Below are 15,421 nucleotides of genomic sequence, written 5' to 3'. Positions count from 1 at the left end.
AACAGTTGCTAGCGGCTGTAAACGGTCGCTAATACAGACACTCACTCAGTCACTCGGGTGTTTTTTTGCTATCTGATATCAGTGTTGGTCGTAACCCCCCATCCCTCCCCCCCCCCCCCCCCCGGTTCCTCCCACAGGGCGCCCTGGTGGGGATCTGTGGGGGTGTTGGGAGTGGAAAGAGCTCCCTGCTCTCGGCTCTGCTGGGCCAGGTGAGTTTCCCGCCAACGTCAAACCGTTCTCCGTTGGGCTTCTTTGACGTAGTCTAATGTCAGACCTGCAGCCTTAACAAAACCCAAGTTTGGGTTCCAACTTCTTCCTGGTCCTTCTCGGGTAACGAGTTGTGCGTTTCCTCCCCTCCACCGGTGGCTCTGCTCTAGATGACCTTGCTGGAGGGCAGCGTTGCAGCCAGCGGCGCTTTTGCCTACGTGTCTCAGCAGGCCTGGATCCTGAACAACTCGCTCAAGGAGAACATCCTGTTCGGGCAGGAGTACGACCAAGACAAGTGAGAACTACTTTCCTTAAAATGATAAGAATAATCCAATGTATTTGTAAGGCACCTGTTGCCTCACATAGTGTGTGTGTGTGTGTGTGTGTGTGTGTGTGTGTGTGGTCACTGTTCAAAAAGCACCTCAAGCCATACCTCTACTCTTTGACCTACCCTCCTTAACCCCCACCCTATCCCCCCATTCTCAATGTTAATCGACCTTGGGTACCCTGAAAGACGATATATAAATTCCAGTTATTGTCATTGTGTGTGTGTGTGTGTGTGTGTGGGGGGGGGAGAGGACCCCCTCATCCACTGCCTCAGTGTTTGTCAGTACCAAAGTGTTTTCAGTGTTTTCATGGCCTCACTGACTCGGTGGTGTCCTCGTCCTTCAGGTACAGCGCCGTCCTGGAGGCCTGCTGCCTCCTCCCTGACCTGGCCGACCTGCCTTACGGAGACATGACGGAGGTAGCGCTGTCACCGCCACACCACCGGCAGTTAAAAAGTGCTCTGCATGCTGCTCCTTTTATGTACTCCCACACCTCACCGTCACTGGTGAGGTGTGGGAGCGGTCAGTTGAGTGGTCAGTGGATATGGTTCTGGGCTTTAATACCGATGTCGGCCCTGCCTACTCCTTTGTGGTATTTCTTGGAAGGAATACTTTAAGTGAGATTCCCTGTAAATCTGTTTGATTTAAAACGTCCAATAAATGACAAGAATAGAGCAGCAGGAGTTCATTGGAGGTGCTTGTGATTGTGGCTGGCAAGAGTTTTCTCTTGGGCTTTATTAAAGGGCGCCTTGGTCGGACTAAAAGCATCCATTCACGCATTGCCTCGGTGCGTCACGCTTTGTGGAAATAACTTCCGATTGAACACAAGTCACAACAAAAGCCGGATTCTTCATGATTCATCGTTTTTCTGTCTTATCATGTTCTCTCAAGACTGAATAAAGTCCAAGAATGTAATATTAGATTAGACACAACTTTATTAATCCCCTGTAGGAGAAATTTGTTTTATTGCAACAGCCCAGCAGCAGCTGAAAAACACAGGATGAAAAATGCAAAGTGGCTAAGTACCAGAAATGCAATGTACACAAAGAGAAAGTATTTAGCTCCTCCTCCTCCCCCCCCTCCAGATTGGTGAGCGGGGGGCTAACCTGAGCGGGGGCCAGAGACAGAGGGTCAGCCTGGCGCGGGCCCTGTACAGCGAGAGGCCCATCCTGCTGCTGGACGACCCCCTGAGCGCCGTGGACCCCCGCGTTGGGGCCCACCTCTTCAGGCACGCCATCAAGGGCCGGGCCGGGCCCCGGACGGTGCTGTTTGTCACGCACCAGTTGCAGGTACGCAGACCCTGAAATGGTCTCGGCTTGTTTACATTCAGACTGAGGGCGTTTAGCAGACGCTTTTACCCAAAGAGACTTACAATAAGTAGATCCGTCATAAGAAGGTGAAACAATACATATGTATTAATATATATTTATATTTATTTTATTTATTTAAGCTTTGTTTAACCAGGAAAAGTCTAATTGAGATTAAAAATCCCAAGACATTTTTAATCTCAGGCCAAGACAGGCAGCGGCACAGTTCCACAGTTACAGACGATGATTTGAAAACAACAGAGAACAAATAAATATCATAACAATATAATTTACAAAGCACTAACAATCGCTAGGTTAACCCATTCTCCGTACACAACAAAGATAGCTAGGATGAGATGCTACACAACTAAGTACTATAACTAAGTGAGACATACAATGAGGCGTACATTAAGCGCCAGGACGTACGGCATACAACTAGTGCATAGTCGCCCCGTCCCGGCCCTCGTATGCCGAGTCTAGGTGAACTCTGGGCAGGAGAGTCTTTAGTCTTTTTTGCGGAAGCTGATTTATAGGTATGTGTGTTGTGTTTGTATTTTTGTGACCTATCCTTCACAGCAGGGGTCGCCGAGTAAGTTTGGCTTCGGGCAATGTTTTTCTTATTCAATGCCCCGAGGTGGCAGGCCCGGACATCAATGGAGGCAGAAACCCTTATTTTTAACCCTAACCCTTTTTAAACACATTCTTAGTTGAGTTTGTATTGTCAATGCATGTGTAGGGTGATGTCCCTATAGCAGAGGCCTTTTGGGAGGGGCGCATTATTAAGACCTCCAATACATTACAAAAATGCTGTATATATATTTTGTCTTGGGTGCAATCTCACTTTCATTGCATGTAATATCGAATTGACTTAGTCTTACACGTTCTTACACAGTCTTGATCCTAGATGCGTTGCACGCGGACCCCAATCTGAACAGCTGGCTACAACGCCTTCAGCTAATGGGGGATCCTTTTAACAAACAAACAATTACATCAATGAGCACACTGACCTTTTCTCCACTCAAAGAGATTACACACCCAACGGTCATTTTGCTCGTGTTTCACCCAACAAAACAAAGACGTGTGTTTTTGTGTTATTTTCCTCACTGTTGTGCCTGCAGTGTCGCGGGGCGGGGGGGGGGCTTACAGAATGTAATCTGCAGTTAACACTCATCCTCTGTAAACAGCATTAATCCAGCGGGCCCCCCCGTCCCGCCCCTGTCTCCGCAGTACCTACCCGAGTGTGACGACGTGGTCCTAATGAAGGACGGGCAGATCTCGGAGCACGGCGCGCACGCCCAGCTCATGGCCCGGGAGAGGGACTACGCCTCGCTCTTCACCAGCATGCAACAGGAGGTGAGTCTGGGGGAGGGGGCACCACCACCACCACCACGCCTGGCCCTGGGCCAACCATTCGCTCCTTTACCCACCTTCACAAAAACATATTACAGAGCTGAATAATGCAGCAACCCAGGGAGGTGTGGGCTGTTAATGCGTGCAGGGTGCTTTCCTTATTTATGCGTTCATTGATCCGCCGGCGTGTAGCACCTAAGGACCCTGTCGCAGATAGCTCTGTGTAACGGACTCCCGTTGGGTGCCGTTGACACCCTTGCGCTGATTTGTCAGGTTCAGGGTGCTGACTTCCCCCCCCCCCACACCCCCACCCATGTTTTTTACCCTTCAGATTGTGGTGAAAAAGAACCTGAAAAACAAACAGCAGGAGGCCACAGAGGAAAAGGCTGAGACGGATGTGGCTCGTGTCAAGGCCGCCGCACCGCAGCCCCAGAGGAAGGAGGGAGGTGAGGGGAGCACCGCAACGTGCACGCACACGCGCACAACCACACACACGCACAACGGGGAACCCACTTTCTTGTTTCCCGTTTGTTTCTTGTTGGACTCTGCGTTCGCTCTTTGTCCTTTGTCTCTCTCTCTGCTGACGGCATTCCTTACTTCCGTTCGTTCTGACGTTCTCTCTCGCTCTCGCTCTCTTTCCCCTTCCATTCTTTTGATCCTCGCTCCGTCCAGAGCGGCTGATGAAGGCGGAGGAGAAGGGTTCCGGCGCAGTGGCCTGGTCGGTGTACGGGGCCTACATCAAAGCGGCCGGCGGCCCCATTGTGTTCCTGCTCAACGCGTTCCTCTTCCTGTCCACCACGGGCAGCATCGCCTTCAGCAACTGGTGGCTGAGCTACTGGATCCGACAGGGCGACGGGGTGAGCCTTCCAGGGGAGATTTTCCTTTGGGCTCGTCGTGCAGAATCCTCATCTGGCTGCTCTGTAATTGGGCTCCATAAGGCGGGGGGGGGGGAATAAGAAGCTGGCATGCCTGAGCGACTCTGAGCAGACAAGCGAGCGTTAATCTGAGTGTGCATAATTTAAAAGTGAAATAGTTTTCCAGTGCCACTGCGAACTTAATTATACAACAAACAGCGGCGAGGGAGGGGAGAAAAAAAAAAAAACAGCTGTGCGGCAATCCAAGGCCTATACTGCTGTCTGAGGAAGCAGAGAGCATAGCTTACCCCCCCCCACCCCCCCGACTTCACCGACATCAAAAGAAAACTCCCAGAGTCTGACTCTTTGATTGATTAGAAAACACGGATTCTATTTGTGAAGCGATGTGTTGTTTTTTCGCCAACCCCACACCTCTCCTGTCCCTGCGGTCATGGTAATGTGTTGCTCCATCTGCCCCCTCCCCTCCCCGCGCCCTCCATCCAGAACACGTCGTTAATCTCTGTGAACGGAACGTCGGAGAACAGCAGCATGAGGCTGAACCCGGACATCAGCTACTACGCCACGGTGTACATCCTGTCCATGGCCGCCGCCCTGCTCCTCAAGACCGTCAGGGGGCTGGTGTTCGTCAAGGTGAGGGCGCCCCCTCCCCCTCACACACACACTCACACACTCACCTGACGCAGGGGCCCCGATGTGCCGCGCCCCTCTGCCTCGTCCCTGTAAAGGCTCGGCCGTGTTTCCATAACTGGGAGGCGCACGTCAGGCCCTTGTGGTGGACGCAAGGAGGGTCCCCAAGGAGGTAACGGCTCCGTAAACCCCCTTGCGTTGCGTCGACGTTGAACCATAACTAAGCCTTAATTCTCCCAATGGCCGTCGGTTGACCGTGAAGGACTCTAGCAGGTTGTTTCTTGTGTGTCTATAAGCTGAGGTACTCTTAGGTTTATCTCGCTCGTAGTCCGTGCTCTCATGGCCTCAGCACTATGATTCAATTTGGCTCTGAGCATAATCTATTTCTGGGGCTAATGCTATAATTTAACACGTTGCAGGGGTGAGTGTGAGGGCCTGTTTGTTATTTTTTGTCATTTTGTACGCATCCATGTGTGTTTGATTTCATTAGCGTTTGTGTGTGTGTGTGTGTGTGTGTGTGTGTGTGTGTGTGTGTCTTGGGGCTCAGCAGTGTGTGTCGCCAACCCTTTGGGTTGGTGCTCTTTGTTTTGAGTTAACCCGTCCTGACAGCGCATTACAGGGGTTAGCCCCCGACGTTATTGTATGCCAGTTGAAATTGCTAATTCCTTCGTCGAGACGGCTAATCTTTCTCTGCCCCTCAGCCGCGATGAGATCTTTGCCGGTGTTGAATATTCCATTAATAGAATTAATGTGTCCCTTCCTGCCAAGAGTAATTTCTATCCAATCGCCGGAGATGTCCCCAAAGAATTAGGGTCGTGACCTTCCCGTGTCTGCCCCGCGGCCGCTTATTATGCAGCAGCATTTGACGGCTTTCTCGGAAAATCCTCCGACGCGAAACAAGGCCCCCCGATAGCGAAGCGCAACGCTGTTTTGAAATGCGGCGTGTACGCGGCTGCTGTGAGTGGCAAACACGCAACCATGTGTGCTGCAGCTGGAGCCCACCATGGCTGTGTCCCCCAACCCCCCCCTAAAAACACGACACACGTCGCATTAGCCAAACAACCTCCCCCTCCGACGCCGCCTCTCGCGCTGAACCCTTCCCATATGGTTCCCATTGTGCCGATTTGTGTTTGTGCGTCTGTTGAGGTTGACTCCCCGACTTCCGATCGTGTGTTGTTAATCCGCTACCGTTTGCCCCCCCCCCGCCCTGCGTTTGACAGTGCACCATGAAGGCGGCGTCCGCGCTCCACGACAGACTGTTCCGGAAGCTCCTGCTCAGCCCCATGCACTTCTTTGACACCACCCCGCTGGGCCGGATCCTCACCCGCTTCTCCCGGGACATGGATGAGGGTGAGGGGGGGGTTGGGAGGCGCTTTTACTGCTCCATGGCTGTGAGCTAGATTAGAGAGAGAGAGAGAGAGAGAGAGAGAGAGAGAGAGAGAGAGAGAGAGAGAGAGAGAGAGAGAGAGAGAGAGAGAGAGAGAGAGAGAGAGAGAGAGAGAGAGAGAGAGAGAGAGAGAGAGAGAGATGACTGTCTATTACACAGACCGCTTGTGATCTGACTCTTGACGAAGAGCCAATTCCCTATTCTATCAAGGGTAAGCTTTCAAGATGTAGATGTCTTTGGTAGACTAGTGACGACCCCAAAAAGACAAACTAAAGCAATGTTCGATTGACTTGGGATTTCTTACTTTTTATCAAATCATCATTCATTCCCCACTTGATGCGGTGTGTAAAAAGAATAATCAAACGACTGAATAATCAAACGACTGATAATACAGAACACTGAACTCTAATCCACTTAAAGCCAATACCCCTCTCCCCTATCCGCTCGGCAGTGGACGTACGTCTGGCTCTGCAGGCGGAGATGCTGCTCCAGAACATGACCCTGGTGCTCTTCTGCCTGGTCATGGTGGGCGTGGTCTTCCCCTGGTTCCTGCTCTCCATCCTGCCCCTGGGAGCCTTCCTCTGCGTCGTCAACCGCGTCTCCAGGTATAAAACACACACACACACACACACACACACACACACACACACACACACACACACACACACACACACACACACACACACACACACACACACACACCATTGTGGGTTATAATAGACATAATGGGGGCCTGCGATCATGGCGGCATCAAAAATGACGAGGGCTTTCAAAAACGTGACTGCATTGTTGTTTCAAACTTAAAGGGGACATCTCATACCACCAGGTGTGAGTGTGATTAGCCATTACAAGCAGGTTTGAAAATGTGCAGCATTGTGACATCACAGGTTGGCGTGTCCATCTATCCGTCACACATCTAGATGGACACGCCCACCTGTGATGTCACAATGCTGCACATTTTGAAAACGGCTTGTAATGGCTAATCACACTCACACCTGGTGGTATGATATGTCCCCTTTAAAACGGCGGGCATGGATATGTTTTTGAAGCGAGACCTGGGTTGCTCTTGTATGTCGCATGGGAGTCTCCCAATCATCCAATTTTTAAGGCGGTTGTTATTCAATTATGAAATAATATAGTGCCGACAAAGTAAACATGTTTGTCCGAAACGCAGCCCCGTTGAGGCGAAGTGCCATGTTGTTTTCCTGCTGCGGTCGCTCGCTATGTCTCTGGCACTCTCTCTGCCTCTCGCTATCTCCTGCTTTTATGAGAAAATGGTGAAAGTGATTCATGGGAGCCGGTTTATTCACAGGCAGCAACCACCTCTGTGTCTAAAAGTAGAACTCTCCCCTCTGCTCTCACACACACACACACACCTACACCTTTGTCAATAAACCCCTCCTTTCTCTTGGTCTCACACATCCCTGTGAACGTGTGTGTGTGTGTGTGTGTGTGTGTGTGTGTGTGTGTGTGTGTGTGTGTGTGTGTGTGTGTGTGTGTGAGTGATCGCATGTGAATCACAGGGTGGAACATGACCAGGGCTCTGCTGGGAAACTGGTCTGTCCCACCACTGGACAAAAACACTCTATTCCCATCTCCACTTGTGTCCTTCGGCGCTTTACACAATTGCGATACCATTGAGGTTGATCCCATTGGTGCTCCATCACGACACCGTATTGCCCCGTGTCTCTTTTCTCGTGTATCGGTCGATTCCTCCGCCTGACTCTCACAGGCGGGTCACTTGCAGGGAATGTGCTCGAGGCAGCGTTGAAAACAAAGCAAACCCAGTGCAAAGTGTGCGCATCAATATGAAGGGAGATATATCCGAGAACGTCTCATCAGTTATGGTGGCAAAGACATCACCTTGCAAAGTTATCATGTGAACCCCCTCCGTGCTCTCTTACCTCCTAAACATGACAAAAAAAAAACACCCACAAAGTACAAGTAAGACATAGCAAGGCAGAAAAGCAAAGGAAGCCAGACCAATTAGCAGTATAATCCTCTGTGTTGTCTAACGAGACAGTATTGATAAATGTTTACGTGTCATGAACAAACGTCTCCGATCACTCCCTTCCCAGGGTTCTGATTCGGGAGCTGAAGCGCCTGGAGAACATCAGCCAGTCACCGTTCACCTCTCACCTCACCAGCAGTCTGCAGGGCCTCTCCACCATCCACGCCTATGGGAGAGGGCCCGACTTCCTGCACAGGTAGGCGCTGAGCCGTGTGATCTCGTGGGTGCGCTTCCTCCAAGAGACCCCGTCAATCACTCATCCTCAACAGATTATCAAATTTACATTTGATGGATATTTTTTTCTTTTTTTCAATTGACTCAATTAAATTACATTTAGTTTTGGATTGTCAGCGCAACCGGGCGGGTTTAATCGTCAACCAGTGACATAAGGTTTCCCGTCATATGAACTCCAAGGCACTGATGGCTAGGCTCTCCATTCGACAAACCAATTTTCAAGGGAGAAATTACCTTCATCCCCATGTTTAATTCAGTGCTAATGAATAATACTTGGAAACACATCAGATCACTGAAAATGCCCTGTGACAGACATTTTGTGTTCTTTTTTAAAAGGGGTAATGTGTTGTTTTCTCACCCGCTCTTGTTTTATTTGTTTTCATGATGGAACTCTTGACATTAAGCACCTGAAGCAGTCTGGGAATTATTTTTATACTTTGTTTCCCGACACTTGCTCCCAGGCGTAGCGGTCATTCTCGTGACAACCGACGTCTGAAATCATTTCTGCAGCGGTCGCTTACCAATTTAAATAACGCAGATGCTGTCACTGGTTATCGCTTGTTTGGGCGCTTTGGATATGAGCAAAGCCACTGCTGCCGAACGCTAGCTGTGTGGTGTTTGTATTCTTAGTTGAGAGACCTTTGATGCGAGAAAACGAGCCGTCAAATGTGTCCCCAGCTCAAGAAACCTGAGCAAGCCTCGTTTGGGCTTCTAAGACATCCCTGCACCAGCATTCACGACTGGCAGATCTCTGTGGTTGCTTCTCTCAGCTGCCAATTCTGTTGTTCAAACGATTATTTGAACTGAAATGTCTTGAAGGGGAATTAATGACACGTTACCCCCTGCTGTGTCTCTGTTCTAAAACCTTTGGTTCTGCGTGTAACCCAATAGTCTAGATTTAGACATTGAGGGGGTTCCACTCCAGGAAGAAGGTACCTTGTTTTGATCCCCCAGTGACTGCTGACTATCTGTATGCATCCTCGAGCAAGATCCCCTTTTTATTTTATCAGTTTCAGTGCGGAGTGTTCTTCCCTCTTAAACAAATTCCCTGGTCTGTTCTTTCCTCATTTTATTATAGCCTCTGTAAAAAGAAAGAATAAAAGAAAAAAAACGTAGGGGCCTGCATTACATTTCGTTTCATAACCATCCCTCCCTACTTAACACGGGCAGATAGCCTACTAATCTTCACTCAAATGTATTTGTTATCCCAATGCAACAGCCAAAACGGATGAAAATACGTGGTTAACATCACACCATTGTGTAGCCTAGACCTAGCAAGGATGCTGATATTTGCGCCCCTGTAATTTACCCGTGTACAACGTTCCGTCGCATTACTTCTGTTAAAAATCCTAATTGTCTTATTTGGTCAGCACGGGGGGGGCCAGGGACATGTCTTCAGGGGCACAGGCCCCCGTAGGCCCCCCGTGTACAACCGCCATTGAGCAAGATGCCCTAACCTTTACCAGGTTAATTAACAGCCGTCGCTTGGGACACCTCTCCAATCCTGCTCTACGAATCCGCATCCCTTCATTTAATAACACCGGTAACCCTACATACATGGGTTGTCGTCTCCGACCCTAACCCCGGTCGTGTTTCGCCTGTGAGGACTTAAAGTGGGCGTTCGAGCTGCAGCTTGACTGACGTCCCCCGTCGTCTCTCCCTCTCTGCCTGCTCCTCCAGATACCAGGAGTTGCTGGACACCAACCAGGCGTCCCACTACCTGTTCAGCTGTGCCATGCGCTGGCTGGCGGTGCGTCTGGACCTCATCAGCATCACGCTCATCGGCGCCGTGGCGTTGCTCATCGTCCTCATGCAACGGCAGATCCCCCCGGCCTACGCGGGCCTAGCCCTGTCCTACGCCGTGCAGGTACGAAGGGGTACCCTGTCCCGCATGATGGGAAGGTGGTGCTGGTGGCGGTGATGGTGGGGGTGGTGGGGTTGATGATGCAGGTGGTGGTGGTGGTGTTGGGGTTGATGATGCAGGTGGTGGTGGTGTTGGGGGTGATGATGCAGGTGGTGGTGGTGGTGTTGGGGGTGATGATGCAGGTGGTGGTGGTGGTGGTGGTGTTGGGGGTGATGATGCAGGTGGTGGTGGTGGTGTTGGGGGTGATGATGCAGGTGGTGGTGGTGGTGGTGTTGGGGTTGATGATGCAGGTGGTGGTGGTGGTGGTGGTGGTGTTGGGGGTGATGATGCAGGTGGTGGTGGTGTTGGGGTTGATGATGCAGGTGGTGGTGGTGGTGGTGGTGTTGGGGGTGATGATGCAGGTGGTGGTGGTGGTGGTGGTGTTGGGGGTGATGATGCAGGTGGTGGTGGTGGTGGTGGTGTTGGGGGTGATGATGCAGGTGGTGGTGGTGTTGGGGTTGATGATGCAGTTGGTGGTAGTGGTGGTGGTGGTGTTAGGGGTAGGACCATCTATTCACTAACTAGAAGGCCATCCTCCACCTACTACCCGATTGGGGTACCACCGCCACCAGTAGGGATTCAAACCCTGAGCCCTCATTAATATTAGGAGGAGGGGTGGCTGGGATTCGATAAACAGCCCGAAGGTTCTGAACCCAAGTCGTCGATACCTGCGGTCCCACGTGGAGGCATCCTCTAGTAGCAAGGCGCAAGCTCGATCTGCTCATTAATCAGCTGCATCTGCAACCGTAAACCGCTTTGGATCAATGTGTCTTCAAAGACGACATGGTCTCTTACCTGACCTGATAGTCACAGGTGAACAGATAACACACATACTCGCCAAATTTCAACCGCCAAAGAATTTGCGCTCATTCCTCCGTGGAGGCCTCTGCCACGGCCATGAGTTTCATTTTTGGCCTCCAGTGTTATATTAAAGGTATATTTTCTAGTGGAATGATATTAGGTCCAACAGTGCTATGGACGGCAAAAAGATTGGCTTTAGCTTATTGTTAATATCGTTCAGAGGGTTCAGGTCATGCATCAGATAGTCGTCTACAGTAGGACCAAAACAACATATTGTCCCTTTAAAATTGTACCACTTAAAGTGTGTGTGTGTGTGTGTGCGTGAGATCGAAGATGATAAAGGGGATTGGATTAAAAACAAAACACACACCATGAGTCCACCTTCATGTGGTGAACCTCATATTTCAGTACGGGAACCGGGGGCCTTGTTCAGATCTTGTGCTGTGGGAAAGTGGTTGTCCGCTGCTATTTGTTCAGCTCCTTCAGGTCTGACTTTTATCATTCACTTTGACCATTTACTTTGCCCATGCTGTTGCCTATAAACTGCTCCGGGAGGAACCTTGACCTTAAAATATCAGATGAAATTGATGGGCAGTCACTAGATCGCAAGAGACGGTGAAACGATCTATTAACCAGGTTGTAAATGTTACTGCTGGCCTGTCATATAATGGTGCCGGTAATTGGTTGTGAATGAGAGTCTGGTTGTCAATCATTAACCTGCTACTTTTTTATTTCCCTTACCTTTATTATTTTTTCTCTCTCCCCTGCTCTCTCTCTACCTCTCTGCCTCTCTCTTTCTGATCCCCTCGCTCTCTCTATCCCACCCTGTCCCTATCTCTCTCTCTCTCCCTCTCGCTGCAGCTCACTGGCCTATTTCAATTCACCGTGAGGCTGCTGTCAGAGACAGAAGCCCGCTTTACATCCGTTGAGAGGATCAATCATTATATAAAGGTAAGAGCAGCTCGGCTGAAGGCATCCCTGTCTGCCAAAACCCCACTGTGGGGCGGGCGGATGGGGAGAGCCAATTCAATAGGCCTGGAGTACACTCAGACGTCATGTAGGAACACAAGCATCACTTATAGACTGGCCCCGCATGCCAACAACAGCTGAATTGAGTGTGAGTTGGTGGGTGGGCGTGCGTGCGTGCGTGCGTCTGTGCATGCATGTGTATTTTTTACGAGCCCGGCCAGGAAGCCAGTTGAAACAGGTGACTAGTGATAGTCGCCAGTAGGACTTGATGTCAAACGAATCAACTATGAAAGCCTTGTGTTACAGCATGCCACCGGGTTACCCTATAGCTTGACAATACTTTAGTGACTTCAGTTACACATTGAGTGGTTTCAATGTACATGCGAAAGATGCATGTAAACATTAAAGACTGTTGAGGTAGACATTGGTAGTAGTATGTGCTAGTTAGTACATTATTGAAACTAGAAACACCCATCACTGACCATTATGCTTAAGTGTCCAAGGCGATTTTAACAAATAACAATCTAAAGAATATTCCAAGTACTGAAATGGGTGAATCGTTGCCGTAGTATAGCAGGGAAGGACGGGTGCTATGGCTAACCGCGCCCGATTTAAGTTGAACAGAGCATGACAGGGCTAGTATCGTACACACAGGTAAAACCGTGAAAACACTAATTACCAGCTCAATTATCGGCTCAACTGCATATATTTTCCCAGACAAATGGAATGTACTTTAGATGAAAGGATTTAGTAATTGACTGACATGACCCATCATCAACAGTGGATGTAGCTGATCTGTATATTAACGTGCATTCAGTGAAAACTGAACTACTACTGAGAATTGTTTGCTTTACTTTGATAGTCCAGATTATAGTTTGTTAATATGCAATTGATAGACTGGGGATATGCCAGGTCACCATGCTTTTGGATGATCTGTGGATCGATGGACAATTACTGAACACTCTACTATCGAGGATCTTATAATTTGGACTTCTAAGTCAATCGGAGCTTGTTGATAAGCAACTGATACTCTGTAGACTTTTACTCATTAGACACGCTGTTGAGTTTCAGGTTTAATGTTGGGGATAATTAGTAGACATTGATTTGAAGTATTCTTTATTTGCCATTGATAATCAAGACAGAGTCAGGGGAAACTACTGTGAATGTGTATAAATGAGAAAAGATAAGTTTATAGCACAAAGTTGTAACCTTCCTGACACAAATGACACATATTACATGATATTCAAATGAAGATGCTATTCATCCTTTGGATGCTATAGTTGCTATTCACTTGAAATGTTGTTGTTCATATCCTCATTCCATGTCGACTTCCACAATGTTGACTTATCAAGCCAGGGTCAACCGACACTAAAAGGAGACAAGGTCAATGTGATACCTATCTGACACTAAATCAATACGCAATTGATGATCAACTCTGGACTATCCAGGAAAAATGTTACCCCCTTTTTTATTTTGCGTTGTAATATGTCAGCTGGTCTGTTTGCTGTTCAATAACATATTGTATAAATACAGAAATTGTATGCCATAGTCAAATATTGACTATGCTGCATAATTCTAGAATGTTAATTATGCTATGGTCAAATATTGACAGTTATGTTGCATTCGTGCATAACCAATATTAGACTCAAATGCATGCAAAATTGTTTGGCAAGTTAGGCAAATTCTCTGATTTTCCTGCAGCACACAGAAGACAAAGCCACGGTCTCAACTTTCTATGCCATCTCAGCATAATAGAACTGCCTAATATTAGACGAATAGGCATACATTTTAAATATTTCATGACTTTCGTTTCATCTTTTTGAAGAAAAGCCTTAGTTTACACTACGGTGAATAGCTATGTTTGTTTTAGCTTTAGCTTTAGAAAAATCGTACAATAGCCGGGAGTGACCACCCTTGTGTAACAGCGGGTTGTCATTTCCTTTGGCTGGAGAGGCGGTCGGGTGTTACGGCAACATGCGGCGACGACCCGGCATCACTAGAATCCACCGCATCGTTTACACCAGAGCGGGGCAAGCCAGCGGGGCCGGGGGAGGGGTGAGGCTGGAGGGGGGGGGGAAGGGAAGGGAAACCCACCGTCACCTCCCAGAGACCCACCGTCACTCTTTCTCGCTTCCCCCCCGCCAGAACCTGGAGAGCGAGGCGCCCAGACAGATCACCGGCAGGACATCGTCCCCCGCCGCCCCTGGCTGGCCTCAGCGGGGGGGCCTCTCCTTCCGGGACGTGGACATGCGTTACCGCGACGACCTGCCCCTGGTGCTGAAGAAGCTGTGCTTCGAGATCGCGCCCGAGGAAACGGTGGGGGTCGTCGGCCGCACGGGATCGGGTACGTATCCGTGGGCGCCTTCGCGGGGGGGGGGGTCATAATTATATGGCCTGTTAAGCCCTTTGAGACTGTACCTTTGATTAAGGGCTATACAAATAAAATTGAATGTAATTTAATTGATAAGTCAAATGTACCAACATGACAACGGTTTGAACCCCATTAAGCATCATTTCATGTCGCCAGAAAGATGATCCCATATCTACCAAGAGGAAAGCCTTTGCAAATCATTTCTTTTGTTCACAGTGAATAAATGTATATGCATGTATACAGTATCCAAAGCCTCATAGTATAATTGCCTAAGTCATATTTTGGCCAAATTGTGATATCTAACCTAACTCTACTCTCCTAACGCTGCTGATTCACTGTGCCTCATTGGCTATATCCTAAGCCAATCAGAGTGCTCTTTACACACCATAAGTCATCTATTTCACATCTTTTCTGCTAAATACAAGATGAATCTTAAAATATGACTTAGGCAACTCTGCTTTGTGGCTAACGATACGACGTGTGGCCATGCGTTGACAGGCAAGTCCTCCCTGGGCGTGGCTCTGTTCAGACTGGTGGAGCTGGCGGGGGGCTCCATCATCGTGGACGGGGTCAACATCGCCGACCTGGGGCTGGAGGAGCTGCGGGGCCAACTGGCCATCATCCCCCAGGAGCCCGTCCTCTTCATCGGCACCGTCAGGTAGTCATCCCCCCCCCCCCAAGGCCCTGGTCCCAATCCTCCATCGGCGACGTCTATCCCTATGCAGCCTGTACCACGATGCCGGGGGGGGGGGGGGGTAAAAGCGCCAGTGTTTCCTATACGACTCTGTAACAACCGTCATGAGCCCTAGCGACGCACTCTCTACAGACCTCCCTGATGGCTAATGCGTCATTGTCAGGACACAATAACAAAATAAAGAAGAACTCCTGATGTAGTTTTGGCTTGAGAACGGCGTGCCAAAACCTCGGACCATCTGGTGAGCGGGAAATCAATGAGAGAATCGTCCTCTAACCCCCCCCCCCCCAACAATTAGCAACTAAGTGCCCCGGAGAGATTGCTCCGACGGAGGTGCTAAGGATTTAAACGAGCGATGA

General features: G+C 49.4%; 1 protein-coding gene across 1 annotated transcript in view; it reads left to right on the top strand.

The window, feature by feature from the left end:
- Positions 1-15,421, top strand: part of LOC307081629 (ATP-binding cassette sub-family C member 5) — a 31,128-nt gene that overhangs the window by 11,858 nt on the left and 3,849 nt on the right. Inside the window, exons 9-23 of the mRNA XM_079744880.1 lie at positions 83-209; positions 378-502; positions 880-952; positions 1,619-1,822; positions 3,068-3,193; positions 3,522-3,636; positions 3,863-4,047; positions 4,549-4,695; positions 5,913-6,042; positions 6,531-6,684; positions 8,158-8,286; positions 10,005-10,191; positions 11,890-11,979; positions 14,143-14,341; positions 14,867-15,026. Of these exons, the coding sequence (XP_079601006.1) occupies positions 83-209; positions 378-502; positions 880-952; positions 1,619-1,822; positions 3,068-3,193; positions 3,522-3,636; positions 3,863-4,047; positions 4,549-4,695; positions 5,913-6,042; positions 6,531-6,684; positions 8,158-8,286; positions 10,005-10,191; positions 11,890-11,979; positions 14,143-14,341; positions 14,867-15,026 (2,151 nt within the window). The remainder of the gene's footprint in view (positions 1-82; positions 210-377; positions 503-879; positions 953-1,618; positions 1,823-3,067; positions 3,194-3,521; positions 3,637-3,862; positions 4,048-4,548; positions 4,696-5,912; positions 6,043-6,530; positions 6,685-8,157; positions 8,287-10,004; positions 10,192-11,889; positions 11,980-14,142; positions 14,342-14,866; positions 15,027-15,421) is intronic.

Source organism: Pollachius pollachius, assembly GCF_949987615.1.
Source record: "Pollachius pollachius genome assembly, chromosome: 10".
Lineage (NCBI taxonomy): Eukaryota > Metazoa > Chordata > Actinopteri > Gadiformes > Gadidae > Pollachius > Pollachius pollachius.
Note: the sequence above shows the minus strand (reverse complement) of the source record. Positions and strands in the feature narration are given on the sequence as shown.